This window comes from Megascapheus bottae, chromosome 26 (genome assembly GCF_031878675.1).
Source record: "Megascapheus bottae isolate mThoBot1 chromosome 26, mThoBot2.hap1, whole genome shotgun sequence".
In the NCBI taxonomy this organism is placed as follows: domain Eukaryota; kingdom Metazoa; phylum Chordata; class Mammalia; order Rodentia; family Geomyidae; genus Megascapheus; species Megascapheus bottae.
In genome coordinates this window covers 1,151,035-1,179,033 of record NC_143534.1, presented here as the reverse complement: position 1 = coordinate 1,179,033, position 27,999 = coordinate 1,151,035, and the positions used below count along the sequence as shown (strand labels likewise).

The 27,999-nt window shown below is 58.7% G+C and overlaps 1 protein-coding gene across 1 annotated transcript in view; it reads left to right on the top strand.

Moving 5' to 3' along the window:
* The window catches only part of Pcnx2 (pecanex 2), a 57,234-nt gene that overhangs the window by 10,210 nt on the left and 19,025 nt on the right, over window positions 1-27,999 (top strand). Inside the window, exons 9-22 of the mRNA XM_090318749.1 lie at window positions 385-520; window positions 1,972-2,117; window positions 3,442-3,595; window positions 5,031-5,063; window positions 6,858-7,029; window positions 7,954-8,064; window positions 8,354-8,445; window positions 14,098-14,207; window positions 14,939-15,035; window positions 16,740-16,832; window positions 17,117-17,270; window positions 21,797-21,938; window positions 22,201-22,378; window positions 26,632-26,740. Of these exons, the coding sequence (XP_090174875.1) occupies window positions 385-520; window positions 1,972-2,117; window positions 3,442-3,595; window positions 5,031-5,063; window positions 6,858-7,029; window positions 7,954-8,064; window positions 8,354-8,445; window positions 14,098-14,207; window positions 14,939-15,035; window positions 16,740-16,832; window positions 17,117-17,270; window positions 21,797-21,938; window positions 22,201-22,378; window positions 26,632-26,740 (1,727 nt within the window). The remainder of the gene's footprint in view (window positions 1-384; window positions 521-1,971; window positions 2,118-3,441; window positions 3,596-5,030; window positions 5,064-6,857; window positions 7,030-7,953; window positions 8,065-8,353; window positions 8,446-14,097; window positions 14,208-14,938; window positions 15,036-16,739; window positions 16,833-17,116; window positions 17,271-21,796; window positions 21,939-22,200; window positions 22,379-26,631; window positions 26,741-27,999) is intronic.

Sequence of the window (27,999 nt, the reverse complement as noted above, 5' to 3'; positions counted from 1 at the left end):
AGGGCACACTGCCCTGTGGACAGCAGCTCCCCTCCACATCATTTCTGTCCTTCTCTGGAACGCATCATCAGAATGAATTCTAAATCTGGTGTATGTCCCATCAGCCTGTGCACATGGGACATGTGTGGTCGCCGTGTGCAGGCTGGGCTGGGCTGGGCACAGCTCTGAATTCAAGCCCCAGTACCAGGAAGGACGGGCGGAGGGAGGGAGGGAGGGAGAAGGGAAGGATGTGCCCACGGGTGGCAGCTCTGCCACCTCTTCTCTGCGGGTGTGGGCTGCGGGCCCATCCGCCCCTGTGCCCCCATGTCCTCGTGCTCCCGCGGTCAGTGAGGGCGGTGCTCCCAGCGAGATGGGTGGCGGAGCCTCTGTGTTGCCCATCTGCAGAGGGAGGCTGGCGAGCTCCTCCAGCACCACCACCTCCGGGAGCCCCGACCCGTCCTCGGGGGACGCGGCCATCAGCGCCCTGCAACAGCAGCTGCTGCTCATGGTGGCTCAGAGGACCCCGTCGGAGCCCCCCTGGGTAGGTGCGCCCCGCGGCAGCGAGCAGCTCTAGCAGCACGGGGTCTCGAGACCCGCTTCCCGTGGACAGGCTCAGGCCGTGGTCCGCGGCTGCGGCAGCCTGGGTCTCCAGAGGACGCTCAGGTCGCAGGATCCCAGCCCCGAGGGAGTGTCGGCTGTGAACACGATGGCTTTGTGGCAGTGGTGCTGCGGCGTGGCCTGCAGTGGACTGCGGGGCGGTCTGAGGGAGGTGACCGCCCCGCAGGGTTTCTGTGAGATGGGACCGGGGCAGGGACAGCAAGGGAGGGAACGCTGACCCAGGGCAGCCGTGGGGAGGACGCAGTCGCAGACTCATGACTCGTAAAGGAGCCGTGTCAGGTGCAGAGGAGCCAGCGGGCGGTGGCTCAGCCCCTGGCCTTCTGGGCATCATAGCCGATGCCCACTCCACCAGGGCCGCCGGCCAGACTGAGTGGATTCCTCACGGACGAGGACCCCACTGGAGGGCCGGCAGTGAGTCTGCTGGCTGCCTCATGGACTCAGCTCCGGGCAGTTTCCGAAGCACCTGCACTGGGCAGGGTCTCAGACAGGCCCAGTGGCTGTCCCTCTCCCCCTGGGGGACCCCAGGCCAGCTTGTCCCCCGGGCTGCCATCAGGGTGGCTCGGCTTCCCCTCCTTGCCTGGGAGCTGCCCCTGCCCTGTGGGCTGGGCTGGCGAAGAGACCCTGAGCTCTGCCTGGCTCGGGCTGGGGGTGTCCCCCGGTCCCCGAGCAGCTGGCACACTCATCCGCCAGGCCCTCAATGTCAGCGACTCAGCCTGAGTTAGGGAAGAAGTCAGGTGTCTGCTCAGCACCGCTTCTGCTGCCATGCCAAGGGGGCACCAGGCCTTCAGAAGACAGTCCAGCTGCAGCGCCCTTGTCCTTCCTCCTCTTCCTTCTCCCCTTTCTCCTTTTCGCCCCACTGAGCCCTGTTAGTCAGCTGTAGGAATGGTGGCCCCCCTGGCACCCAGGTGGGACACTCAGAATAAAAACAAGCAGGAGCAAAGGCTGATTCCAGTGGTCCAGAGGTCCGAGGGACTCCCCAGCCCCACACTTAACCCCATGGCCATCCTCAGTCCACCCCCTCCCCGTCCTCCCCAGCCCCAGCCCTTTCACAGGAAGTATGTTGGCGTGGTGTCTCGGGCTCCACGGTGCGTGTTCTGACGGCGGCAGCATGGCTCTGTGTGCTGTCGTGGGGTGGACCTGTGTCCTCAGCCCGAGAGCACGCCGCAGACCCAGTGTGGGGCTGGAGCATCTGGGTTGGTGTTTTGTCCCCAGGGCTGAGGATGGCGCTCAGAGCCTGGCACGTGCCAGGCAAGTGCTGTCCCTGAGCTAGAGCCTCAGCCCCACGTCTGGTGTTTTTGAGCTTCGGTGTATGTGTCTGTCAGTGGCCTGGCACCATGAAACTGCCTCCCCCGCCCCCCGTCTTTTATCTCACAGCATGTCAGCCAGGATCTGGAAGACTCATCGCGTTCTTCTGCACAAGGGAAGTTTAATCGGGAGCAGTTTTACAAATTCATCATTTTCCCTGGGAAGTGGGTTAAGGTGTGGTACGACCGCCTCACGCTGCTGGCCTTGCTGGATCGGTGAGCTGCCCAGCACGGGGACGGGCGGGCGGGGCTCCTCGCAGGCCTGCGGGCTTCAGAGTGACAGAGTCTGCGCAGGCCTTCCCTCCGTGTCCCCGGGCCAGCTGGGTCTTCTGTCATTCACAACCAGAGTCGAAACAGGAGATCTGCCTGCTTAAAATGCCACCCATGGCAGGGCACAGAGGGGGCACGCTGGCCCCCAGGGTCCAGATGCCAGCTAGCTCCAAAGACAACCTGCTCCCAGGTCTCACACCCTTGTCGGCAGACTCCATCCTCTCCTGCAGTGGGGTGGGGAAGGGCGAGGGGGCAGGTGACATCAATGGCATAGGTTCTGATTTTGCTCTCCTTGAGGTGGCACTAACCTGAGCAGCTCTCTCTTTTGTCCTTACCGGTCCCTGCCCCACCGGAAATGTGGCGGTCCAGGGGTGTGACACTGGGTGGATTAGGGCCTGGGCCAGGCGCTATGTGCCCACCGCCTCCGGCTGTAGAGGGCTTTCAGGTTCTCCTGACCTTTCCAAGATACCCTGGCAGTCCCCAGGAATGGTGGCCGGGCTGCCTGTCTGTCACTGGTCCCTGGGTGACAACTTGTTATGGTAATGTACAGTAATATCTTAAACCATGTGATCACAGACACCAAAAATGACATTCTGGCAAAATTAGATCCGTAAATTTCAGGCCCCACTGGCGAGGGGCTGCCCCAGGCAGGGCACAGCTCCATGACAGCATTACCGAGACATCAGAGGAGGAGTCTCTTTAAATATTAATGTTTATTAGGAATTATCGAATGTTTCAATAGTTGGCATTAGCCCGGTATATTAAAAACACGTCTTTCTGTAGGATCTAGTATTCCTTGTTTTAATACTCACTGGCCCCCAAAGCCAGTGAATCAATAACAAAAGTCAACCAGAAGACCAGGTGAATTTTTTTAAAGTGGATGATTGCCACAATTCTTCTTTTCTTTTAAATCGTCTCTCTCCTAGTCTTCTGTAACGTGCTTTCTTAAAGGTAAAGAGCACGGCTTATCTTCTTACCCTATAACATCCTGTAGTGTAGCTTGGGGACAAATGAGTGGCTCCGGGGATGGAAGCCGCTGCCAGGCCAGGTTCGCAGCCGGTCTCCCAGCCCCGGTGTGGTTCTAGAAAGCTTGCGTAGGGATTTGAGAGACTGAACGAGAAGCAGTTCCTATCGGTGTGAGCTGTGGCCGTTTCCTTTCATTTTTATTAGCATTTTTATCATCTTCGCGTAGTCGTACGAAAGAGTTTATGAAAACCATGTGTCTTACTCACTGCTACCCTTGGGCATTCTCCCCCCCGGCGTGCACCAGCACGGAGGACGTCCGGGACAATGTGCTGGCCGTCCTGCTCAGCGTCCTGGTGTCCCTCCTGGGCTTCCTGACCCTCAGCCGAGGCTTCTGCAAGGACCTATGGGTGCTGTTGTTCTGCCTGGTCATGGCCAGCTGCCAGTACTCCCTGCTGAAGGCAAGGCCCGCCGCCCTCCCCCCTGCCCACCCCAGTACTCCCTGCTGAAGGCAAGGCCCGCCGCCCTCCCCCCTGCCCACCCCAGTACTCCCCCCACTGAAGGCAAGGCCCGCCGCCCTCCCCCCTGCCTACCCCAGTACTCCCTGCTGAAGGCAAGGCCTGCCGCCCTCCCCCCTGCCCACCCCGTACTCCCCCTGAAGGCAAGGCCTGCCGCCCTCCCCCCTGCCCACCCCAGTACTCCCTCACTGAAGGCAAGGCCCGCCGCCCTCCCCCCTGCCCACCCCGTACTCCCCCTGAAGGCAAGGCCTGCCGCCCTCCCCCCTGCCCATTCCAGTACTCCCTGCTGAAGGCAAGGCCTGCCGCCCCTCCCCCCTGCCCACCCCAGTACTCCCTCACTGAAGGCAAGGCCCGCCGCCCTCCCCCCTGCCCACCCCAGTACTCCCTCACTGAAGGCAAGGCCCGCCGCCCTCCCCCCTGCCCACCCCGTACTCCCCCTGAAGGCAAGGCCTGCCGCCCTCCCCCCTGCCCACCCCAGTACTCCCTCACTGAAGGCAAGGCCCGCCGCCCTCCCCCCTGCCCACCCCGTACTCCCCCTGAAGGCAAGGCCTGCCGCCCTCCCCCCTGCCCATTCCAGTACTCCCTGCTGAAGGCAAGGTCCGCCGCCCCTCCCCCCTGCCCACCCCAGTACTCCCTGCTGAAGGCAAGGCCCGCCGCCCTCCCCCCTGCCCATCCCAGTACTCCCCCCACTGAAGGCAAGGCCCGCCGCCCTCCCCCCTGCCCATCCCAGTACTCCCCCCACTGAAGGCAAGGCCCGCCGCCCCTCCCCCCTGCCCACCCCAGTACTCCCTGCTGAAGGCAAGGCCCGCCGCCCTCCCCCCTGCCCACCCCGTACTCCCCCTGAAGGCAAGGCCCGCCGCCCTCCCCCCTGCCCACCCCAGTACTCCCTGCTGAAGGCAAGGCCCGCCGCCCTCCCCCCTGCCCACCCCAGTACTCCCTCACTGAAGGCAAGGCCCGCCGCCCTCCCCCCTGCCCACCCCAGTACTCCCTCACTGAAGGCAAGGCCCGCCGCCCTCCCCCCTGCCCACCCCAGTACTCCCCGCACTGAAGGCAAGGCCCGCCGCCCTCCCCCCTGCCCACCCCAGTACTCCCTCACTGAAGGCAAGGCCCGCCGCCCTCCCCCCTGCCCACCCCAGTACTCCCCCCACTGAAGGCAAGGCCTGCCGCCCTCCCCCCTGCCCACCCCAGTACTCCCCCCACTGAAGGCAAGGCCTGCCGCCCTCCCCCCTGCCCACCCCGTACTCCCCCTGAAGGTAAGGCCCGCCGCCCTCCCCCCTGCCCACCCCAGTACTCCCTGCTGAAGGCAAGGCCCGCCGCCCTCACCCCTACCAGCCCAGAGGCCGGCAGACAGGTGACCACCTTGTGGTTTGTGTTTTAGAGCGTGCAGCCTGACCCCGCCTCACCAGTCCATGTAAGTCTCCACCACAGCCATCCATGCATGCCGCCTGCTCCCACTGGAGCCGGGGCGCCAGTCAGTTCACAAGGAGAACTGACAGGTGTCGTGTCACCAGTCCTGAACCAGAAGGATCAGAGGGGAGTGGAGTGCATGGCGCCATGGTCCAGACCGAGCAGTGGGGGGCGGACATGGGGCGGGCACGGGGCGGGCACGGGCAGAGCCCTGTGGGAGGGGGCGCAGGTACATCTCCTCAACTCCATCCGATTCTCGTCATGAAGCAGGAGTGGCCTGATGTGTGGGCCTCAGACTCTACCAGCACACTGCCTTGAATATGAGGCACAGAGCCTGAAGCAGGCCCTCTTTGTGCCTCAGTTTCCCTGCCTGTCAGTGCAGCCGTGGGTATTAGCAGCAGGCTCAGCACTGTGCCCAGCCTGTGGCGATCCTGTCGTACACGCCGGCCCTCGCTCCTCGAGCAGGAGCCAGGCTTGTTTTGAAAGGGTGGCCATGTGAGCACTGGAGGTCAAGCAGGCTGCGCTGGGGAATGGACACGTCACAGCAGGACGAGATGAAGCCAATGAGCTTCAGTACCCCACATTCCCGAACGTGGCCCTGCACCGTGCTGCATGGCACCCCCCCCCCCGGCACCCACGGTGCTGTGCGCCCTGATTGGACAGTCTCGATCTGGCAGAGTGAGGCCGCAGTGTCTGCCCTCTTGTGACTGGCTGACCTTAGCGAGAGCCCCAGGGGCAAGCGCGGTGTCCAAGGGACTGGGAAGGAGAGGCACGCGGGATTGCCGAGCCCTTGGGGCCATCTGCCACCACACGTGCCCGCCACACTTTTTAGCTATTTACTTGGCAGTGCATTTAGACTTGACTTTGGTTCTACTTTAATATTTTTGCTGCAAATAAAACATCCCTACACATTAATATGTGACCGAGTTGGATTCAGAAGAAAACTCTATAAGTGCAAATATTTAAAGACGAGCTCAGAACAGGAGTCTGCTCGGGAACCATGAGGCCAATTGCACACATGTGTGTTACACATGTGAAGGATGACCAGAGCCCCCGTCTGCATGTACTGCTTCCACTGCCCCTTCACACTCAGAGCTCCTCATGCATTGCAAAATATACTCTTCCCCCGTGTGCTTTTCATGGCTTTTTTGAGTCTTAAGAACGGTGCATTGGTTGGTGCGGTATGAATTATTTGTGGGCTCTCACTTTGAAAAATCCATCCTTTCCCAAATGTTCATGTGCACACCCATGTACACACACACACACACACGCACACCTGTGAGCTGTGCATAGATGTATACAATACCCATATCCACACACCTGTATGTGTACCTCTGTAGGCCTGGCTCTGCATTTGCATTAATTTGTTTTCTAGGACTTGACTGGAGTTCACAACTTACAGTTGTGTTTCTCATTAGCAGCGTAGCCAGGTTAGACAGACAGAGCCAATAATGGCTTACATTAGTTTTGCCTTGAAATGAATGAGACGGATTGAATTCTCACTGGTGGAGAAAGCATTGAATTTGATTTTCTGCAAGGACAGTAATTAAATTTTAGGTAAATCTTGTTAGGTTTGAAATGCATATCATTCTTTGTGATATTCCCATTGTGAGCCCAACAACAACAAGACAAGCAAGCGTCCGCCCTGTTCTTTCTTTCCTGGCGTCTCTGTGTGTGAGCTGGGGCAGGGCAGGAGGGAGGAGAGAACTACTCGAGGCTCACGCTGTGCTGTGTGCTGTGAGACTTGACACTTAATCAAGATAAAAGGCACAACTCCAAAATTGTATTTGTTTTCCAGGGACACAACCAAGTCATAGCCTATAGCAGACCCGTCTATTTTTGTGTGCTGTGTGGCCTTATTTTGCTTATTGATGCAGGGGCCAAAGCCAGGCACCCTTCCCGCTTCGTGGTGTATGGCCTGAAGCTCTTCTCCCCACAGTCCCTGCAGTCAGCCAGGGACGGCCTCATAGGTGAGAGCCCCCCGGCCCTGGGGAGTGGGGAGGGCTGGGGGCTCTGCACCCCTTCACCTGAGTCCCCGGGGGAGAGGCTGCGGCCTGGCTCTGCTTCTCAAAGGAGAGGAGATCCAGGCCCTGCCAGGCCCCGCACCACTTCAGTGTGGGCTTGGATTGAAAAGATTTGTCATCTGGAGGGGTGACCGCTGCACGGCGGTGGCAGCCTCACCCTGCCGTGGGGGGCAGTGCAGGCCCCAGGGGTCATCTGTGTTTCAAATGAGTTCGCTGAGTTGCATCTAGAACAGAGCCAGCACCCAGCGTCATGTCAGCCGCCAGAGCTGGTGTCACTGGTTGGCAGAGAGTGTGTGTGACGCTGACCCCAGGTTCTGGGGAGCCATGAGCCCAGCGTGAGGGTTCACACCCCATGGGCGTGCATGGACTGTGAGCCCCTCCAGGAAAGATGCAGACAGCTCAGGGGCTCCGCCCTCGCCGGCCTAGGCTATCACCACCTCCCCTCCCCTCTGTCAGCCCAGGGCAGAGCCCACTCTGCCATGCCCGAGGGCCTGGCCCGGCCTCCTCCACCCTCTCTTCCCTATCAGAGAACGGGGTCAGATTGCCTCCATTTTGTTAAGGCTTGCCTGTGCCAAGTTGGTCCCGTAACCCGAAGCGGGTGGGGAGATGGACCCTTGACTGCCAGAATCCCCGCCACACTTCTGTCTTCCTGGGCCCCGAGATGAGTGACATGCTTAGGACAGAGCCAGACCTCTTCTTGCTGTGGCCCCAGGCAGACAGCTGTGCCTCGTGTCTTCCCCGGGGCCTCCAGTGCTGGGCTGAGCAGTCCAGGGAAGCCTCTGCGGCCCTGGGTGGCGCTGGGGTGGGGAGGGCGCCCGGCTCACCGCGGCCTTGTGTGTGTGTGTGTGTGTGTGTGCGTGTGTGTTGCAGCGTTTCTGTACTGCTTCCCCGCGCTCTCCCTGCTGGGGCTCTTCCCGCAGATCGACACCTTCTGCACCTACCTTCTCGAGCAGATCGACATGCTGCTCTTCGGAGGCACGGGTAAGTCGCCTCCCCGCTGCACTTCCAGCGAGGGTCAGAGAAGGTGGGCAGCCCAGCCTGGGGGGAGGGGTGCCGAGGCCCTGCGGGTGGGGCGGGCGCATCTCCACGTCCCAGGATCCCCTCCCAAGCCCAGGGAGCTCTTTCTGCCTCCCCTCCCTCTCCCCATCGAGCGCCATGGCTGAGTTTGGCTTTGGCAGCTGGGGGGTGTCTGACCACCCCGGGCTCTCCTCGCCCCGTCTGCTGTCTGGTGACGGCCTGGCCTGCCTAGCGAAGGGTGTTTGCATTGCAGCCGTCTCTGGGACCCTGTCGGCGGTGTACAGCGTGGGGCGGAGTGTCTTGGTGGCCGCCCTGCTCCATGCCGTCTGCTTCAGCGCCGTGAAGGTAGGTGGCGGGGGACCTCGGCCAGTCTGTGTATGGGTGTCTGTGACAAGGCCTCTCGTCACAGAGGGCGGGGGATCTGAGCAGTGGGTAACAGGGCTTGGGCAAGGTGAGGTCTCAGCTGGCATCACCAGACAAAGGTGCCACTGCCCTGCTTGGCTACCTGACTTCACTGGAACATTCTAAGAAGGTGTGGAAACTGCCGGAAGGGCAGGCGTTACCAGGTGCAGTGACACGACCTGTAATCCTAACTCCTCGGGAGGCTGAGGTTGGAGGGTCCTGGACAGACAGATGTGCAGAGATTTGATCTCCAGCACAAACCTGGAAGTGGAGGCATGACTCAAGTGGTAGAGCCTCAGCCTTGAGCAAAACAGCCAAGCAAGAGCTTAAGGCTCTGAGTTCAAGCCCCAGTGCCAGCACCAGATAAACCAACAGGAGAAGTCTTCAGGTTCTTTACCTGAAGCTGGGGACAGGCTGTTTTTGCCGTCTTTGTCCAGGCCCTGCAGACCGACTCTGGGGCTCTTCCTCTCTGAGGGCCGCTCTGTCTGGTGTCCAGCAGGCAGGGCAGCAGCAGGGGCTCAGGGCCACCCCAGCCAGGTCTCCCTCCTGTCCCAGGCAGGGCCTTGCGAGTTTCTGTTCTGCTCCTGTGTGTGGCCTGACAGAAGTGGACGTGGGGGTCCCTTCCCCGGTGCCGCCACGCTGTGTGCAGCCATGCTGTGTGCAGCCATGCTGTGCTCTCCGGGATGGCAAAGGCTGCTTCCCAGTTTCTTTCATAGCTGAGACAACTTTCCAAGGGGGGCCAGGAAGATTTCCCTTCTCTCAGGGCAATACCAACTTCTTGCTTAGGCTGGTAGTAAAGCTCTGGCTCTGTCTGGAAATGCCTTTTGTTAGGAGACAAATGGAGCAATTTGCCTTTCTTCTCATTTGTAAGTGGTGAGCTCGCTAATGGTCTGTCCTTGACTCTCCACTCAGCAGCAAAGCACCGATTAAATGCTGTGAAATGCGCGAGTGTGGTTGGTGAATCCACACGGGGTCCTCAGGAAGGAAGCAGGCCCGCCCGCCTCTGAGCTGGGGTCCCACTGCTGCCTCCATGGCACTTTAGTTTCTGCCTCCCATGCTGTCACTGCCCTGCTGGCGGACCAGCTGTCCAACACCTCCGCCCAGTGAGGCCCATGGGGTCTTGTGGCCAGAGGCGCAGAGCCCTGTCGCGGTCTTGAGTGCGCCTGCTTCCCTGATTTTTTATGACTGTCACGCGTCAGGAGTACACGGAGGGGCTAAGAATTTCACCCTCTGGAACATTAATTAGGGACCACACACACACACACACACACACACACACACACACACACACACACACACACACACGGGCGCCCTCGCCAGCTCCAGGCTTTGACAGTGATGCGCAGAGCCAGCCAGCGTTTTCCCTCCCTGGAGCAATGGCTCTGCAGTTAATTAGCTGGGCTTTGCGTTTGTCCCCGTAAACTGTGATTCCTACTTTTTATTATCCCTGACCAAAAGGTCCCGTTTTATTGAGGACAAGGGAACGGGAGGTTGAAGCGCGTTTTTCTGACCCGATGTGTCCTAAGCATCATTAACAACAGCTGGTCCACGGTGCTCCAGACCTCTGCCGGGAACTCACCCTGCGCGGGGCTCAGAATCTAACTGTGGGGAGAAAACAACCTCAAGGTTCTGGATTTATTCTCAGCACCAGGGTGGACCTTTGTTCTCTGGCGAAACTCTGCACTTTGCTTCTCAAGACAAGGAAAGAGGAGTAGAGACTGAGGAAAGCACAAGTCCACGTCTGTGTGTCTGCAGTCTCCCCTCACCACTAGACTCGGGCCGTGTGTGTGCGTGTGTGTGTGTGTGTGTGTGTGTGTGTGTGTGTGTGTGTGTGCGTGCGTGCAGTTAGGCTCTCACACCGGGGAACTGTCACCCATCTGCCAGCCCTCATCTCGCCTGCAGTGACCTGTGGTCTCTTGGCTTTCTTGCCTGTGATGACCTGTGGTCTCTGCTCACTCTTCTCTGGTGTCTCCCCTGCAGCGTGAGGAGAGACCTGAGTGTGGAATGAGAAGCGGCTCTAGCTGCTCTCCTAGGGGAGGCCGGCTCCTCGTGTTTGTCCGCGCTGTCTACTCTCAGGCCGCTCTGAGGCAGACCCCAGCTGTGCACGGGCAGCCCAGCATCCAGGGCCCACAAGGACCATGAGCTGCCGTGGGCCACGGCAGAGTGTGGCGCACACCCATCACCCACCCACGCCTGTGGCCCCAGGGACCCCGTGAGGTGGGGAGCGAGATGGGGTTCCAGGGATGAGTGACACACCAGACCTACCAGACCTCTCAACCCCAACTGCCTCTTACTCAGAGAAGTATAGGACAGAGCCAAGTGCCTGCACCTCACGCCTAGAATACCTGCCACGCCAGAGGCTGAGACCTGAGGCCAGACCAGGGCTCAAGTGGCAGAACACCAGAGGGGCAAGCCCAAGGCCGAGTTCAAACTCCAGGACCATCATCAAGAAAAAGAAAGGTCAGAAACAAGATCTCCGAATCAAAGTGACATGACGCGGTCTAATTCTTATTTTGGGTTGTCCGATAACCTCCTGTATTGCACAATTCTATGCTTCGTGGGGTGAGACGATGCATTTCTGAATGTTCGGGAAGAAAGCATTTGATCTCAGCTGAAAGGCAGGGCAGAGCGGGTGCTTGGCCTGTTCATGTCCACATTATCACCACACTCAGCTCATCAGCCATCAATTTCCCCTGAGGAGGTGGCTGCCTCTGCTTTCCTGTGAAAAGCACTCTCATCAAAGCATGTCCCCAGTGCGTGTGAAATCCACACAGAATTGTGAGCCGTTAGACAGTTTTATTTCTGTCCCATAAAAATACCTCAAAACCTGTGGGAGTTTTAATAAGCCAGCGCTGATCAATCCCGTCTTTCCCCGTCTAGGGGCCCTGGAGACGCGTCGCAGAGCAGTTAGACACGTTGTCACACGCCGCCTGCTTCATTATCTGTGTGTGATGGATGTTCACAGCCAGACCTCCCTCTCAACTCTGCATTTGTGGGTCTGTGGTGCGTGTGTGTGTGCACGCATGTGATAAGTATGTAAATGATGCATAGGCATATAAAAATCAAGACAAAACATATGTCTCTAACATGAACACCCACGCTCAGAACTGCCTTTGGAGGCGAGCCCTGGAGAGAGGCAGGCGGGAAGGACGGAACACGTGAACACAGAATGTACATGTGAACACAGATGTGAACGCGAGCCCAGGGAGAGGCAGGCGGGAAGGACAGAACACGTGAACACGGAATGTACATGTGAACACAGATGTGAACGCGAGCCCAGGGAGGGGCAGGCGGGAAGGACGGAACACGTGAACACGGAATGTACACATGAACACAGATGTGGACATGAGCCTGGGGAGACACAGGCGGGAAGGACGGAACACGTGAACACGGAATGTACATGTGAACACAGATGTGAACACGAGCCCGGGGAGGGGCAGGCGGGAAGGACAGAACATGTGAACACGGAATGTACATGTGAACACAGATGTGAACGCAAGCCCCGGGGAGAGGCAGGCGGGAAGGACGGAACACGTGAACACAGAATGTACATGTGAACACAGATGTGAACGCGAGCCCAGGGAGAGGCAGGCGGGAAGGACAGAACACGTGAACATGGAATGTACATGTGAACACAGATGTGGACGCAAGCCCCGGGGAGAGGCAGGCGGGAAGGACGGAACAGGTGAACATGGAATGTACATGTGAACACAGATGTGGACATGAGCCCGGGGAGAGGCAGGCAAGAAGGATGGAACACGTGAACACGGAATGTACACGTGAACACAGATGTGGACATGAGCCTGGGGAGAGGCAGGCGGGATTGACAGAACACGTGAACATGGAATGTACATGTGAACACAGATGACGACGCGAGCCTGGGGAGAGGCAGGCGGGAAAGATGGAACACGTGAACATGGAATGTACATGTGAACACAGATGTGGACGCGAGCCCGGGGAGAGGCAGGCGGGAAGGACGGAACACGTGAACACGTAATGTACACATGAACACAGATGTGAACGCGAGCCCGGGGAGAGGCAGGAGGGAAGGATGGAACACGTGAACATGGAATGTACACGTGAACACAGATGTGGACGCGAGCCTGGGGAGGGGCAGGTGGGAAGGATGGAACACGTGAACTCGGAATGTACATATGAACACAGATGTGGACGTGAGCCTGGGGAGGGGCAGGCAGGAAGGACAGAACACGTGAACACGGAATGTACACGTGAACACAGATGTGGACGTGAGCCTGGGGAGGGGCAGGCGGGAAGGACGGAACACGTGAACACAGAATGTACACGTGAACACAGAATGTACACGTGAACACAGAATGTACACGTGAACACAGATGTGGACGCGAGCCTGGGGAGAGGCAGGCGGGAAGAACGGAACACATGAACACAGAATGTACCCAACCCTGTCTCTGTGAAAGGATTCTGAATGGTTCCTGCTTAGATTTGCCTTCCCTTGCCACACGCGTGTGTGCCTCTGAACACGTGTGTGTGCGTGTGTGGATCAGAGGGCACGGTTCCTGTCGCCGACACCCAGGAAGGAGAGCCTTCTGCATGCCATCTTCGTGTCTCCTCCCAGGACAGCCTCCGTGGTGAGCAGCACGCCCACTGAAGTGCCGTCTGGACAAGGGCTGCTCACGGGTCCCGGTCCCCATTCAGGGCGAATCGCCAGGCTTGAGAGCTGCCGCGGGGCCAACCAGCAAAGGGCCAGCTGGGCCTCAGACGGCCACCACAGGTGTCACCGAGGGCGGTCTGTGTGACCCTCCTGAGGCGGCATCTCCCTGCCCCGGGCGGGGCCGGCCTGTCCCTCCCCTCGTCCTCCCGTGGGCTCGGGCTGGCTCTGATCCGCAGAGACCCCAGAGGCAGAGATCTTGCACCCAGCTGGGCCTCCGGCCCATTTTGGGGCCCCAGTTACTTTTAGACATGGTCTCTCCTTCCCCGACCACCGCTGGACCACAGCCTGGTGTCCAGGCGCCTGCCACCATGGCCGGCGAGGGGCAGTTTTGGGGTGGCCCTGGACCTTGATCTTCCTGACCTCAGTCTCTTAAACAGCCAGGATCAGGGGCTGTGCCATGGCGCCACACTTTCCTCGTGGAGGACGTAGACGTGCGCTGTCTCTCTTTCCTCATGGAGGATGTAGACGTGCGCCGTCTCTCTTTCCTCGTGGAGGACGTAGACGTGCGCCGTCTCTCTTTCCTCATGGAGGATGTAGACGTGCGCCGTCTCTCTTTCCTCGTGGAGGACGTAGACGTGCGCCGTCTCTCTTTCCTCGTGGAGGATGTAGACGTGCGCCGTCTCTCTTTCCCTAAGACTGGGAACCACATGGAGCATCTATCCCGGATAATAACGAAGCTGGAACGCCCTGCTGCCTGCAGCAGGGAGCTGTGGGGAGGTGGGGCGGTCCTGGGAAGCCCGGGATCCTGGGTGGCTGGCAGTGCCCGGCGGGGGCCGTGATGGACAGTGGCTCTGGGGTGTGTGCTGCGCTGTCAGGATCTGGAGGGCGGGGCAGGGGGCGGGAGGCCTGGCCCCGGGCGGGCGGGGGGGGGGGGGCCCTGCTCAGCCCCCTCCATCTCTCCCTAGGAGCCTTGGAGCCTGCAGCACATCCCCGCCCTCTTCTCCGCCTTCTGTGGGCTCCTGGTCGCGCTGTGCTACCACCTGAGCAGGCAGAGCAGCGACCCCTCCGTGCTCCTGTGAGTAGCCGCCCGCTGGCCCTGCCCACACCGGCACCGCCGCCGCTGCCACCCTGCACACGGAGCTGGGTGGCCGCCTCTGGCCCTCACCGGCCTCTGACGGGGGCTGTAAACGAGCCGGGGAGCAGGGGAGCTGATCGCTCCCCCTCCGGTGCCCACTGCTTTTGTAGTGAGCCGAGCGGATGTCCGTGGCCTTCCTGGGTCAGCAGCACAGACCCGCTGGGGACACCCTCCCCGCTGCCTGGCTCCGGGGTGGCCTGCGGGCCGGGCCGGCGCCTCGGTAAAGAGGCTTTCGGGAAGTCCTGCTGCTCCTTGTCCTCGCCGAGGCCACTGCCCTTCTACTCCAAAAGGAGTTTTGTGGCTGGGTTTTTAGAGGTGCCCAGTCTCCGGCCACTTGAGGGTAGATGCATTTGGGCCCCAAGAGCCCTTCTGGGGACCCCACAGTGGGGCGCAGGCTGGCAGGACCTCATGCAGCCGGCACAGGGTGAGGATGGAGCTGAGGGAACCGGCAGGAGGGAAGAAGCCCTGGAGCCCTGGGGAGGGGGAGCTCTGGCCCCGCACGTGGCCATTCAACTCTAAGACACACTCAGGCGCAGCCTCCTGGCCTCCAGGAGCACATGGCACACACGTGACTAACTGCGGTGGGGAGGGCGCTTGTCTGGGTGCTGAGGGGTGGGAGAGCCATGCAGGCCTGGGTCCTCTGAAGTAAAGCCTGGGTTTTCTTCCTTTAGCTCCTTTATTCAGTGCAGCATGTTCCCCAAATTTTTGCATCAAAACCTGGAAGAGTCGGCGGCAGACCCTCTCCCGCAGAAGATGAAGGATTCAGTGGTGAGATGCTTGAGTCCCGTGGTCTGTGGTGGGCCCGGCTGGGAGCAGGGCTGGCTGAGGCCCTTGGGCTGCAGTGAGCCCAGAGGTATGAGGAGAGGCAGAAGGAGACCCCAGGCCTGGCTGTGGCCTGGCTCTCAGGGCTCCCGAGCTGCCTGTCCGGGGAGGGCTGTGGGGAAGCAGGTCGGTGGCTGGCACTGACCCAGCAGGAGGCTGGCCCCAGCAAAAAAGCTCTTCCCGTTCCACACAAAGGCCAGCTGCACTTGTGATGAGCTCAGCCTCTTCTGCCTCGGCTTCTGAGCTCAGCTCTTCCCGGGACCTCCTGAGAGGCCCTGGACATCTGCTTAGTCCTGGCACTGGCCCGGGGGCTTCAGACGCATGGCTTTGGCAGCAGACGGGAGCCACTTCCTGGCCACAGAAAGGAAGGAAGAAGCTCCAAGGCATCTTACACAGCAGGCCCTGCTCCTGGCAGCCATCCTTGGAGCAGATGGGCCTCCCTACCTGACTCCGGTTAGCACTGTGGACAGCGACGCGCGTGCATTTTTCAGGCTCCTGCCCTGCGAGCCCGGAGCTACATGGAGCTACGCATGCCTCCAGCTTAGCTCTTTGCCACTTATTTCTGGAGGTGGAGCCCGGCAGATTTTTCTGCCTGCCTGGATTCAATCTCCTCAGCCTTCCGAGTAGCTGGGCTTTCAGGCGTGAGCCACCTGCAGCTTCTTCTGGCCCATTCTACGGGAAGGCTGTGGGTGAGCAGAGACACGAGAAGAAGGAAGGGCAGGATGAGCTTCCTGGTAAATGCTGACCCAGGGGCCACTCCCAACACAGCGCGGGATAGGAAGACAGATTGATAAAACACCAATTCTTTTCAAATAATGTGGTAGGTTTAGCATAGGTGAAAACACCTCCAAAGGAATTAGAGTCACCGGCTAAGGTCTATTTAGAAGAACAGCAGTTAGTAGTTTTAAAAGAACTTGAATAAAAAGGATAATAAAAAAGGGACTTAGTGCTTTGAGATTTGAACATCTTACAAAGACTAAATCCTGAGAACAAAGTGTGAGACCGGTGGAAGATTAGGGGATGGGATTACTGGATCAGAGAAACACAGAGAGAGACACATTATTTATGTGAATGTCTTATGTGAAAAGTAAATGTCACAACCAAGATTAGTTGTTCAGAGTGTAGGATTTAAAGGCAGACGGGGAGAATGAAGAGCTTCATGCACTAAGCCCTGTGCAGTCGCCAGGGGAAGCCAGCGGGGGGAGAGCCGTGAAGGGCTGGAGGGAGAGGATGGGTGCACAGGGAACTTGCCCCTGTGCAGAGGACAAGCCGACATTCTGAAGAAAATACCCCAGAAAGCCTTCGCAAACACAGCAGCAAAATGGCCGGCCAGCCAGGCAGCTGTCAGGTCGGAGGTGGACATGCAGAGAGGAATCACACCTGCCAGAGTCGTGCGCCGCCACGCTGACAGGACCACAAGAAGAACTCTGAGCAGGCGGTGACTGCCTGTGTGTTTGTACCACAACTGGGAAAAAGTGGGTTAGGAACTGCGCAGTGTGAGATTAAAGCGGTCACCCAGAGCACAGCAGGACAGACCCTCGCCACCTAGAGGATTCCGGGAGGGGGAGGGCAGGGGTCCAGCCTTCCAGGCTCACAGGCGGGGGTGCTGAGAGGAACCAGGAGGGGAGATGACCCCCTTCTCTCTTCCAGATGGGCGTCCTGCGGTCGGATCTGCTCTTCTGCTCCCTGGCCGCTGTCCTCTCGTTCGCAGTCAGCGCAAGCACGGTGTTCCTGTCCTTACGAGTAGGTGACCCACGTTGTCCAGGGCCCAGGGGACTTAAGACCAGGGCTGGGCCTTGCTCTTGGCTTGTGGTACTGGGTTTGCACTCAAGGTTTCATGCTCTGCCATTGGAGCCGCACCTCCAGCTCTGAGAGCATCTTCTCTCAGGGAGAAGACGGGGCAGCGCCATGCCATGCGGATGGATGGCTCCAGGCAGCCCTCTTGGGCTCCCTCTCCCTAGCCCCTTTTCCCTTCATCCTCCCTCTGCCCTCCCGTGTGTGACCTGGCTGTTCCCTCCCTCCGGCAGCCCTTCCTCAGCGTGGTGCTGTTTGCCCTGGCGGGCGTTGTGGGACTCATCACCCACCATCTGCTGCCCCAGCTCCGCAAGCACCACCCCTGGCTGTGGGTGTCGCACCCCATCCTGAAGAGCAGTGAGCAGCGGCGGGCTCAGGACCCCACAGGTCAGCGCCTCCGGGCAGGGGCGGGGCGGGCACAGGGCCGTGTGCCCACCACACTCAGACTGCAGGCCTGCAGTACACACTGCTCCAGCGCCATCCTCCCGCCTCGGTCCAGAGTGCACCTGCGTCCCCAAGGGCCTGGCGTGGCGCCCCATGTGCAGGCGTGGGTGGAGGTGAGAAGGGAGCCTTGCTGGCTGTGACACGTGGTGACACACTGACAGGATCCCTGGCTGGGGGAAGGACCACCCCTCCACAGCCCCACCCAACCTGCAGCTGAGGCTCTGGAGAGCCATTTCTGCTCCGAGGTCTGGGGAGCTCTGATTAATTTTTATTCATTGAGAAAGACCTATTTTAGAAGCATTAGCAGCTAAATGAAACATGACTGAAAACTCTTTAAGCAGATTCAGAGCCTTCAATTGTTAGGACCCGTCTATAAACTTGCAAATGGCATCATTACTTTGCATTCTGTGGCTCAGGGGCCTAATATTCCCAGGGAAACAGAAATAACAATGTCTTTTTATGGTCTCTGTGCAAATTCAGGGCCTCACGGAAAGGCGGTCGTAAAATATCATGGCCAGGATTTTCCTTTCAACTCTCCTGGGTGTGAGCATGGGGGAACTTGGGGACCCAGGGAAGAAGTCTTCCCCGTCATTGCATCTGTAAGCACTGCCCCAAAGAGGATGAAGTTGGATCTCTGTGAGCGCCCGAGTCCAGGCTTACGGTCCTGTCTCAGCGTCTTTCTGCTCCTGGGTTTTCAGCTCTTCCCCTGGAGACTGAAGGGGGCCACTGGAATAAGTTCCTGAGGTTGGCAGAAGGATTCGGAGATAAGTGAGAATTAACAGGACTAGCCTGGCTCCCCACCCAGTCCCACCCCACACATGGTTCTTAGAACGTCCTTCCTGTCGTCTGTCCCTGGGGCATAAGCAGCCGTGCTTGCTGCTGAGTGCACATGAGGCCTCGCCCACGGCCACCTCTGCCTCGTCCACCCAGGGACCACCAGGGCTGTCTCTTCCACATCTGCATGTGGACCCGGCCCCTTTCTTCCCTCCTGGCCCCCAGTGGTGAGCGAGAGCTGCTGTAGCCTTGGTGCTTTTGTTGTGTTGTTTGTAAGATAGATAAAGCATCACTGCCTCGGCCCCACCATGCCCCACCATGACCCCAGGCCTGAGTGGGAAGACAGATTTTGAATAATTCCAAAGCTCCGTGCATGCACAGCTGAGTGAATACACAGCACATCAATAGGGTTGGGTGCCAGGCCCTCACACCTATAATCCTCAGCTTCTCAGGAGGCTGTGGCCCAGAGGTCACAGCTTAGAAGACATCCCACAGCAAGCTCTGCCAGACTCTATCTCCAGAATAGCCCGTCCAAACTGAGCTGGGGACTGGTCTCAAGTGGTAGAGCAGCAACCTAGCAATCATAAACCCCACTGCTTCCAGACAGGGAGGAGGGGGAGAAGGAGGAACGGCGAGAGTAGTTCCCCAGAGCTGGCTGTCCAGTGTCCAGCATGGTGTATTTGAAGGGTCCTTCAGGGGAGAAGAGGAAGCTTCTGGGAGGATTTCTCTCTAGAGTCAGGGAGAGCGGAGGCCGAGGTCACAGCCCATCTGCGTGTAGCGTGGAGGTCACACTAACCTCGGGGTTGCCGAGGAAACCAGCTCAAGGAAATGAAAACATCAGCATAAAGAGGACAAAGGAAAGCCAGCAAGCCAAGGATCGGGACGTCTGCAAAGAAAATGGAGGAAATGAGTGGGGACGGCCGGCTGCTGGACAGGGGAGCTGGGGCAGGACAGCTACGAGCAGGGCAGCTCAAGGAGCCCCAGGGAGACTGAGGCAGGGAGATTGTCTGGCCTGGCCCTGTGTCCTGGGCAGGGATAGCTACAAAGCTCAGGGGCAGAAGTCCAGCAGGACATAAGAGCTCTGGACGGGGGCTCCCGGCTTCCAGGAAGCACTGAGTGGAGAGGTGGGTGGAAGGTGCATGTTGTGCCTGCTCCATGTCCCGGGACGGGCCAGCAGGCCGGGACTGGGAGGGGGAGACCAGGCCTGGTGTGGACTCTGTGGAGGAGACATGGCCTGGTGTGGACTCTGTGGAGGGAGTGTGTCCTGGTATGGACTCTGTGGAGGGGATGTGTCCTGGTGTGGACTCTGTGGAAGGAGTGTGTCCTGGTGTGGACTCTGTGGAGGAGATGTGTCCTGGTGTGGACTCTGTGGAGGAGATGTGTCCTGGTGTGGACTCTGTGGAGGAGATGTGTCCTGGTGTGGACTCTGTGGAGGAGATGTGGCCTGGTGTGGACTCTGTGGAGGAGATGTGGCCTGGTGTGGACTCTGTGGAGGAGATGTGTCCTGGTGTGGACTCTGTGGAGGGAGTGTGTCCTGGTGTGGACTCTGTGGAGGAGATGTGTCCTGGTGTGGACTCTGTGGAGGAGATGTGTCCTGGTGTGGACTCTGTGGAGGAGATGTGTCCTGGTGTGGACTCTGTGGAGGAGATGTGTCCTGGTGTGGACTCTGTGGAGGAGATGTGTCCTGGTGTGGACTCTGTGGAGGGAGTGTGGCCTGGTGTGGACTCTGTGGAGGGAGTGTGGCCTGGTGTGGACTCTGTGGAGGAAGTGTGGCCTGGTGTGGACTCTGTGGAGGGAGTGTGTCCTGGTGTGGACTCTGTGGAGGAGATGTGTCCTGGTGTGGACTCTTTGGAGGAGATGTGTCCTGGTGTGGACTCTGTGGAGGAGATGTGTCCTGGTGTGGACTCTGTGGAGGGAGTGTGGCCTGGTGTGGACTCTGTGGAGGAGATGTGGCCTGGTGTAGACTCTGTGGAGGGAGTGTGGCCTGGTGTGGACTCTGTGGAGGGAGTGTGGCCTGGTGTAGACTCTGTGGAGGGAGTGTGGCCTGGTGTGGACTCTTTGGAGGAGATGTGTCCTGGTGTGGACTCTGTGGAGGAGATGTGTCCTGGTATGGACTCTGTGGAGGGAGTGTGGCCTGGTGTGGACTCTTTGGAGGAGATGTGTCCTGGTATGGACTCTGTGGAGGAGATGTGTCCTGGTGTGGACTCTGTGGAGGGAGTGTGGCCTGGTGTGGACTCTTTGGAGGAGATGTGTCCTGGTGTGGACTCTATGGAGGAGATGTGTCCTGGTGTGGACTCTGTGGAGGAGATGTGGACTGGTGTGGACTCTGTGGAGGGAGTGTGGCCTGGTGTAGACTCTGTGGAGGGAGTGTGGCCTGGTGTGGACTCTTTGGAGGAGATGTGTCCTGGTGTGGACTCTGTGGAGGAGATGTGTCCTGGTGTGGACTCTGTGGAGGGAGTGTGTCCTGGTGTGGACTCTTTGGAGGAGATGTGTCCTGGTATGGACTCTGTGGAGGAGATGTGGCCTGGTGTAGACTCTGTGGAGGGAGTGTGGACTGGTGTAGACTCTGTGGAGGGAGTGTGGCCTGGTGTGGACTCTGTGGAGGGAGTGTGGCCTGGTGTGGACTCTGTGGAGGGAGTGTGTCCTGGTGTGGACTCTGTGGAGGAGATGTGTCCTGGTGTGAACTCTGTGGAGGGAGTGTTGCCTGGTGTAGACTCTGTGGAGGGAGTGTGGCCTGGTGTAGACTCTGTGGAGGGAGTGTGGCCTGGTGTGGACTCTTTGGAGGAGATGTGTCCTGGTGTGAACTCTGTGGAGGGAGTGTGGCCTGGTGTAGACTCTGTGGAGGGAGTGTGGCCTGGTATGCACTCTGTGGAGGGAGTGTGTCCTAGTGTGGACTCTGTGGAGGAGACATGGCCTGGTGTGGACTCTGTGGAGGAGACGTGGACTGGTGTGGACTCTGTGGAGGGAGTGTGGCCTGGTGTGGACTCTGTGGAGGGAGTGTGTCCTGGTGTGGACTCTGTGGAGGAGATGTGGCCTGGTGTGGACTCTGTGGAGGAGACGTGGACTGGTGTGGGCTCTGTGGCGGGAGTGTGTCCTGGTGTGGACTCTGTGGAGGGAGTGTGTCCTGGTGTGGACTCTGTGGAGGAGATGTGGACTGGTGTGGACTCTGTGGCGGGAGTGTGTCCTGCTGTGGACTCTGTGGTGGGAGTGTGTCCTGGTGTGGACTCTGTGGAGGAGATGTGGACTGGTGTGGACTCTGTGGAGGGAGTGTGTCCTGGTGTGGACTCTGTGGAGGAGACGTGTCCTGGTGTGGACTCTGTGGAGGGAGTGTGTCCTGGTGTGGACTCTGTGGAGGGAGTGTGTCCTGGTGTGGACTCTGTGGAGGAGACGTGTCCTGGTGTGGACTCTGTGGAGGGAGTGTGGCCTGGTGTGGACTCTGTGGAGGAGACGTGGACTGGTGTGGGCTCTGTGGCGGGAGTGTGTCCTGGTGTGGACTCTGTGGAGGAGACGTGGACTGGTGTGGGCTCTGTGGCGGGAGTGTGTCCTGGTGTGGACTCTGTGGAGGAGACGTGGCCTGCTGTAGGTCTGGAGTCTGGGTCTCACCCTGCAGTGGCACATGGGGAAGTGTACTCTTTTCTCTTCTTAAGGAAAGAACCTCGCCAGCCACTGTCCTGCCTGGGTTTTCTTTCTTTCAGATCTCGCCCGTTTGATGTGGTTTGAGAGGCTGTACGTCTGGCTTCAGTGCTTTGAGAAATACATCTTGTATCCAGCCATCACTCTGAATGGCCTCACTCTCAACGCCTTCTCCATAAGCAATCACCAGAGGCTCGGCGCCCAGTAAGTGGATGGTGGCTTGTTCTCCTGGCCATCTGCATGGCGACGTGCTTTCTGGCAGGCTGTGGAAGACATGCCCAAGCCCCACTGCTGTGCAGGACTGAGTCTGCCCCCCACCACCTTCCTCCTCTGGCTCCCTTTCCAGTGTCTTCACCCTAGAACAAGATGCTGCCAGCTCTGAGGACAGAGCAGAGCCTCCCCGGGGGGAGGGGGCCGAGGCGTGACCTCACTGCCCTGAGCCACCGGCCCCCCTCTCTCCCCACAGCTGGGACATTCTCCTCATGATCGTGGCTGCCATGAAGCTTCTGCGTACTTCCTTCTGCCACCCCGCACACCAGTTCGTCACCCTGGGCTTCACCGTGATCTTTTTCCACTTCGACTACAAAGACGCTTCCGAGGGCTTCCTGCTGGATTTCTTCCTGGTGTCCATTGTATTTAGCAAGGCAAGTCCAGTGGGCCATTGCTTTGTTTTCTGACAGGAGGAGGCATCTCTCCCCCCGTGTGTTCACGGTTTAAGGTGGAGTCTTGACTTCAAATGCTCAGGGATGCCTCGCCCGGGTGCTGCCTGGGCGTCAGTTCTCTGGACCCCGCCTGCTCTGGACTGCAGCCTGGCAGTCGTCCTGTGCAGTCCACCTTTTCTTTGGCCTCCACCCGGCTCCCGGCACCTGGCAGCTGTGCCCCCTGGGTGTGTTCGTCCCCTGAGTTCTGCTCGAGTTAAAGTTCATCCTCTGGAAAGCAGGCAGGGAGCCCTCCCAGGACGGAGCGCGCAGGCTGGCAGGTGGACGGCTCCAGGTGGGAGGTGACCACCCCTCCCTGACCACACTGGTCTGGAGGTGGGAAGGGAGGGACCTGAATGACGTCCGGTCGACCTGCTCTGTGGCGACCCTTCTTCTGTGCTGCTCTCCCTGTGGATTCCGTCCGTGTGGCAGTCTGGTTCTTCCCAAGGCTGACGTCATCCACACTTGTCCCTTTGGTCATGAACTTAACATTTTAAGTCTCACCCCCCCCGCCCCGTTTTCATTTTTGTCACTTCTTCCTGCGTCAGTTCTGCGGTCATTTTTTTCTACTCTTCCTCTGCCCCCTGCTGGCTTTCTCTTTGATTTGGGGGGGGGGTCATAGAATGAGAAGTCTCCCACCTTGCGGAGTGGTCACCGTCACAGCCAGTCTTCTGTCCTCCTCTGGGCAGGCGAGGATCTCCCAGCACTCATCCCAGACCCTGGCCTGGTCGGAGGGCTTGTGGCTCTGATCATCTTACTTTCTGCCCATCCAGCCCCGGGCTTCTTTGGGTGCAGCTTCCCCCTGCCTCCCATAACCAGCTTGGAAATGCACACACCTGCAATCCTTCCCTACGTGACATGGCTCTTCTCGGGTCCAGAGGCATCCCCAGACCCGGGGTGTCCCGACCCTGGTGATATTCACATTCCATCACAGTGAACCCAGTCCCTGTTGAACCCCAGCCCTGCCACTCTCACCCTGGTGTGGAGACCACTCACAGCACAACTGTCAATAAACATGCAAGTGGAGTGTAATTTGCAAGTGCAGGGTAGAGGGCCACAGGTGGGCATGGCACATGGAGGCCTGGCCGGGCCTGCCCCAGCCCCAGATGGCAGCCTGCCTCAACCTGGAACACAGCCTGCCCGGCCGGCCCCCTCCCCAGACGCTAGGGCTCTCCAGCCATACCCAGGAGACACCACCCTGGGGAATCAGCCCCTCCTCCTCAGCCCTGTCACCTCTGTCATACAGGCCATGTGCAGTGTGTCCAGGCGGTGGAGACACAGCAGGATGTGGGGGTGAGGGGGTTGTTTGTTGTGGGAGCATGGGTGGCAGAAGCCCTCTTGTCCCCAACCTTGGGCCCCAGCTGGCCACAGGAAGCCGTCCTTCCTAGAGACTTGTCATCCTTATAGTTGGAAGAGGTTGCAGAAGTGTGGCCTGGAGAAACCCCACCCGCCTAGGACCTTGCCAGCATTTTGAGCACATTCAGCATGACAGTCTGCAGGCCCTTAGATCAACATGGAGCACAGCTTTTACCATTTAGCCAATTAAAATTAATGGGGAGGTTGTTTGATGAATAATTGCACAGGACCGGCCTCTGGGCTGCAGTTCAAGTTCAGGGGCAGGGAACATTTCCAAATGGCATTTCCCTGTAATTCTGTGAGTGCAGGTAGGCGAGCCTGGGTGTGAGGTGTACAAAAAGTACAGCTACCCTTTTCTTGTTTTTAAAGAACACATGATTTTATGGAGAACTTGCCCAAAACATCCTGTTCAAGACTACGCGCTCATTCCTTGAGTACATGTTGGCAGGGCGCTAGGCCCCGTGTGATTCCAGGCAGGAGAAGACAGCAAACCCACCTGCCTGACTCTTCCCAGAACCAGGCACCATTCCAGTGTCCCCGTGTCAGAATGGACGTGTCTGTGACTGGCCCTTTCCAGCCCAGCAGGCCCCCCCGGCTGGGCCAACCTACAATGGGCCTACAACACAGACTAGCCTTGGGCCCAGGGAGGGCGGCCATCCTCCACCCTGCCACCTGACTAAGGCTGCATGGAGGAGTGGGGCAGGAACCAGAGTGTGAAGAGCTGACCACCAGGACCCTTAGAACAGCAGAACAGCCCACACCCCAGGCCTTTCTGCTCTAGTTTTATCATCAGACAAGGTCTTGTGCTCTTGCCCTTAGACCACAGCCTTCCTATTTCTACTTCCTACGTAGCTGGGATTTCAGACCTGCGCCACCGTGCCCGGCTCGGCCGAGGCTACTTCCTAAGCCTGCTTTTCATTCTTCTCAATATTCATTAGCAGGAGGAGGCTGAGGGAGGCTCCAGAATGACACCATGGGCCGGAGCTGCAATTAGAGCACAGACGTGCGGAGCGTGGTCCCCCGGCTGGCTGATTGCTGGATTTGCTTATGCATGAATGCGAGGTGCTGTGCTAAGCAGAAAATCATTGTAACGGATTCATTTAATCACAGGGCAGCCAGGTTGGGCTTGCGGGGGTCTGCGCCTGCAGACCTGGCCCTCCCCGGGCCTGTGCCTGATCACATGCTGGCCTGACCCACTTACCAGCTTGGGGCCCCCGTCCCACTGTCCCCGTCCTCATGCCCTAGCCCGGAGGTCAGTGTGATTTCCTGGGCGGCACGGGCCGACTGTGCGAGCATGGCCCGGGCAGGCCGTGAAGGAAAGCTTGTCTTCCTCCGAAGGGAGTCGGGGCTGGAGTCTATGCTTGAACTACAGCCTCTGGGTCTATAAGCATCTTCTGAAGAGTGGCACAGAGCCGGTGAGCCGGTGACGACTGCTGTGTGTGAGCCCAAGCGGGCCTGGAGCTGACACAGCCTGGAGCCATGCGCCTCTCAGCTGCTGGCCCCTTCCAGAAGGACCCAGGGGCTTTAACCACGCTGCCTGCCTAGCAACCCAGAAACACAGGCAATCGGCCCTCGGGGGCTCCCTACAGTGGCCTGAAATGAAGATTACCAAAATCCCCCTCTCCACTGCAGGATTCACATTCCTCCGCAGTCCTCAAGAAGGGTGCCCCCTTCCCTCTCCACTTGTCTTTGTCTACACCTCTCTCCAGCCTCTCCTCCTTCTCTTAGGGCCAAACCCTGCTCTCCTCTCCTTACTAGTCTCCAGCTTTCATCAAAAATCCACTGCTGGCTTGTGCTCGAGTCCCGTGGTCTTAGACCCGGGTTCTGACCCGGCTCAGTAGACGCCCAACGTCGGAGCCCTGTCCTGTGTCTGCTGTGCTTTGGAGAACTTTCTCCCTGGGCTCCTGTCTGATGCTGGCCCAAATGCTTCATTCTGCTTCACACTGGCTTCCGGAAATGCCAGTAACGATGAGAGCCACAGGGAGAATGAGGGAGGAAACCACAGGAAGAAAACCTGGAGAGGATTCCACCAACTTCCTGTGGTGATTTTCTCAGAGCCAACCTGTCACCCCCTCTCCCGTTGGCTTTTCCCGGCTGTGCTGAGTGATGTGGCTTCTCCGTGCCTTTCCTTCATAGCGTTGTTTACCTGGCCAGGCTGTCTTCTCATGAGGCCTACAAGAGCTTGAGTTAAGATTCCAGTTTTCTGTTCTTTGTGGCCATGCCTGGGTGGGGCGTGTGCTTTGTTGGCTGAGATGCTAGCTGGAGTATGGCCTGGTGGACGGCGGGGGCTGGGGTGGCCTGGGTGGCGTGGGCCAGCCGTCTCGGGAAGTGCCAGCTGTGGAGCTGGGCCTCCACTTCTCAGTCTTCCCCGGCACCTGGCTCACCCACAGGCAGTGCGAGCCCCTCTCCCCGCTCCGGCTTTCTCGAGCTGGCACATGTGAAGACCCCCTTCCCTGCTCAGCTTTCTGGTCTTCGTGGCTTGTGGGTTCCGAGTGGGGAGGTGGTCTCCAGCAAGCGAGACCGAGGCCGTGCAGCGGACCCCACGCACACGGCTGAGGACAGCTGGCTTGCAAGGCCGTGCCTCCAGGAGGAATGCGGGCAAGGAGAACAGCACGCACACGCACATTCCTGTGGAAAGGGCCCAGACACACACGCCCCTAGCCCGACCCGGGGAGCCTCGCAGGTGGGCCCTGACGCTGGGGGACTGCGTTTGGTGCAGGGAGAAGGAAGGTAAGGTGCAAAGGCAGAGGTGCTCTCTGGCAGGGGCAGGTGTCCTGGGTGACCTCGGTCTGGTTCCAGGGGCCTGGCCAGCCTCTCTGACGCTCTCCTCTCTTCTCCTCCAGCTCGGGGACCTGCTCCACAAGCTCCAGTTTGTGCTGGCCTACGTGGCTCCCTGGCAGATGGCCTGGGGCTCCTCCTTCCACGTCTTTGCCCAGCTCTTTGCTGTTCCTCGTATCCTTTCTGCGTCTGTGCTCGGCCCACGCGGGGACTCACGCGGTGTAGACTGGAGCTTTTCAGGGAACCTGGCAGTAAAAACACTTAAGAGTCTCCCCGATTACATTTTAATGGGGATACAAGGAGGTACTTCAGATTCCCTGCGGGCCACTTCGCTTGAAAGAGGCCTCCTCGCGCAGGGCTCCTCCAGCCTCGCGGTGTGCGCGCGCCTTTTGTGTTTTCCCAGGCTTCCATTTTCTGTGCCCAGAGCTGCAGCAGGACAGCACCCCCCCCATGCACACGCAAGCTACTGCCCCAGCTCGGCTGACTTGTACGAAGTAGGGCAGACCAGTCTGCCATTATTACACATTGCTGGGCAGGGCAGAGCATACATCTGCTATGCATTGTGTTATGATGTCATGCAGTGGTTACATATACATGTGTGTAAACACATTTCAGCACTTTTCAAAACACAGACATCTAGATATGAATGGAATTACCCATATTTTTGAAGAGCAGAATGATCAGTGACTGCTTAGTTTTATGGTTATTAGCCAAGAAAGCTTGGCTTTCTTAAATGTTTTTTTCTGTGATTCTGCATGATCATTTGTTCTCTGTGCACTGTGCATTCATGCACACTTGGGTGTATATTTGTACATGTGCATATGTGTGTACATGTGCGTATGGAGAGATAAAGGAGTTGACTAAAAACACTCCTGAGGAGAGAGATTGGTAGAAAGTTCCCAGGCCTCCCATTTGTCTATAGATATTTCCAATTCCTCTGCATTGATTCCAAGGTGCATTTTGGGGGTCATTTGTTTTAAACTTTCCTGAGAGCAAGTCAAGAGCCCGCCTAGAAGGGCTAATTGTGCTGGATTTCTGTCCCCAGACCGCCCCTGGTATTTCTCAAAGTCATTTGGCAGAACAAACCCGGAGAAAACATTTCCGCGGTGTGAATGGCCCCACCTCCCTGCCTCTGACGGCTCAGTTCCTTGGGCCTCTGTTTCCCTCGTCAGGGCCCTTTCCACATGGCATGAAGGGCGGGGTGAGAGACAGGGTTGAGGGAGTGTGCTGTCCACACCACTGCTTCCTCAGGGTCGGCCTGGACCCCACCTCCGTGCAGCGTTAATTATTCTATCACTCCATTAAAAGCAGGCCTCCGTCCCCCGAGAGCGGGGAGTTGAATGGGCTTGTGGGTAAATCGCTTTCTCCAGTGCTAGCATGTATCCCCCTCCGTCTCTGTTGGTGTCTGAGCTTGTAAACCCCTGGGAAAGCCA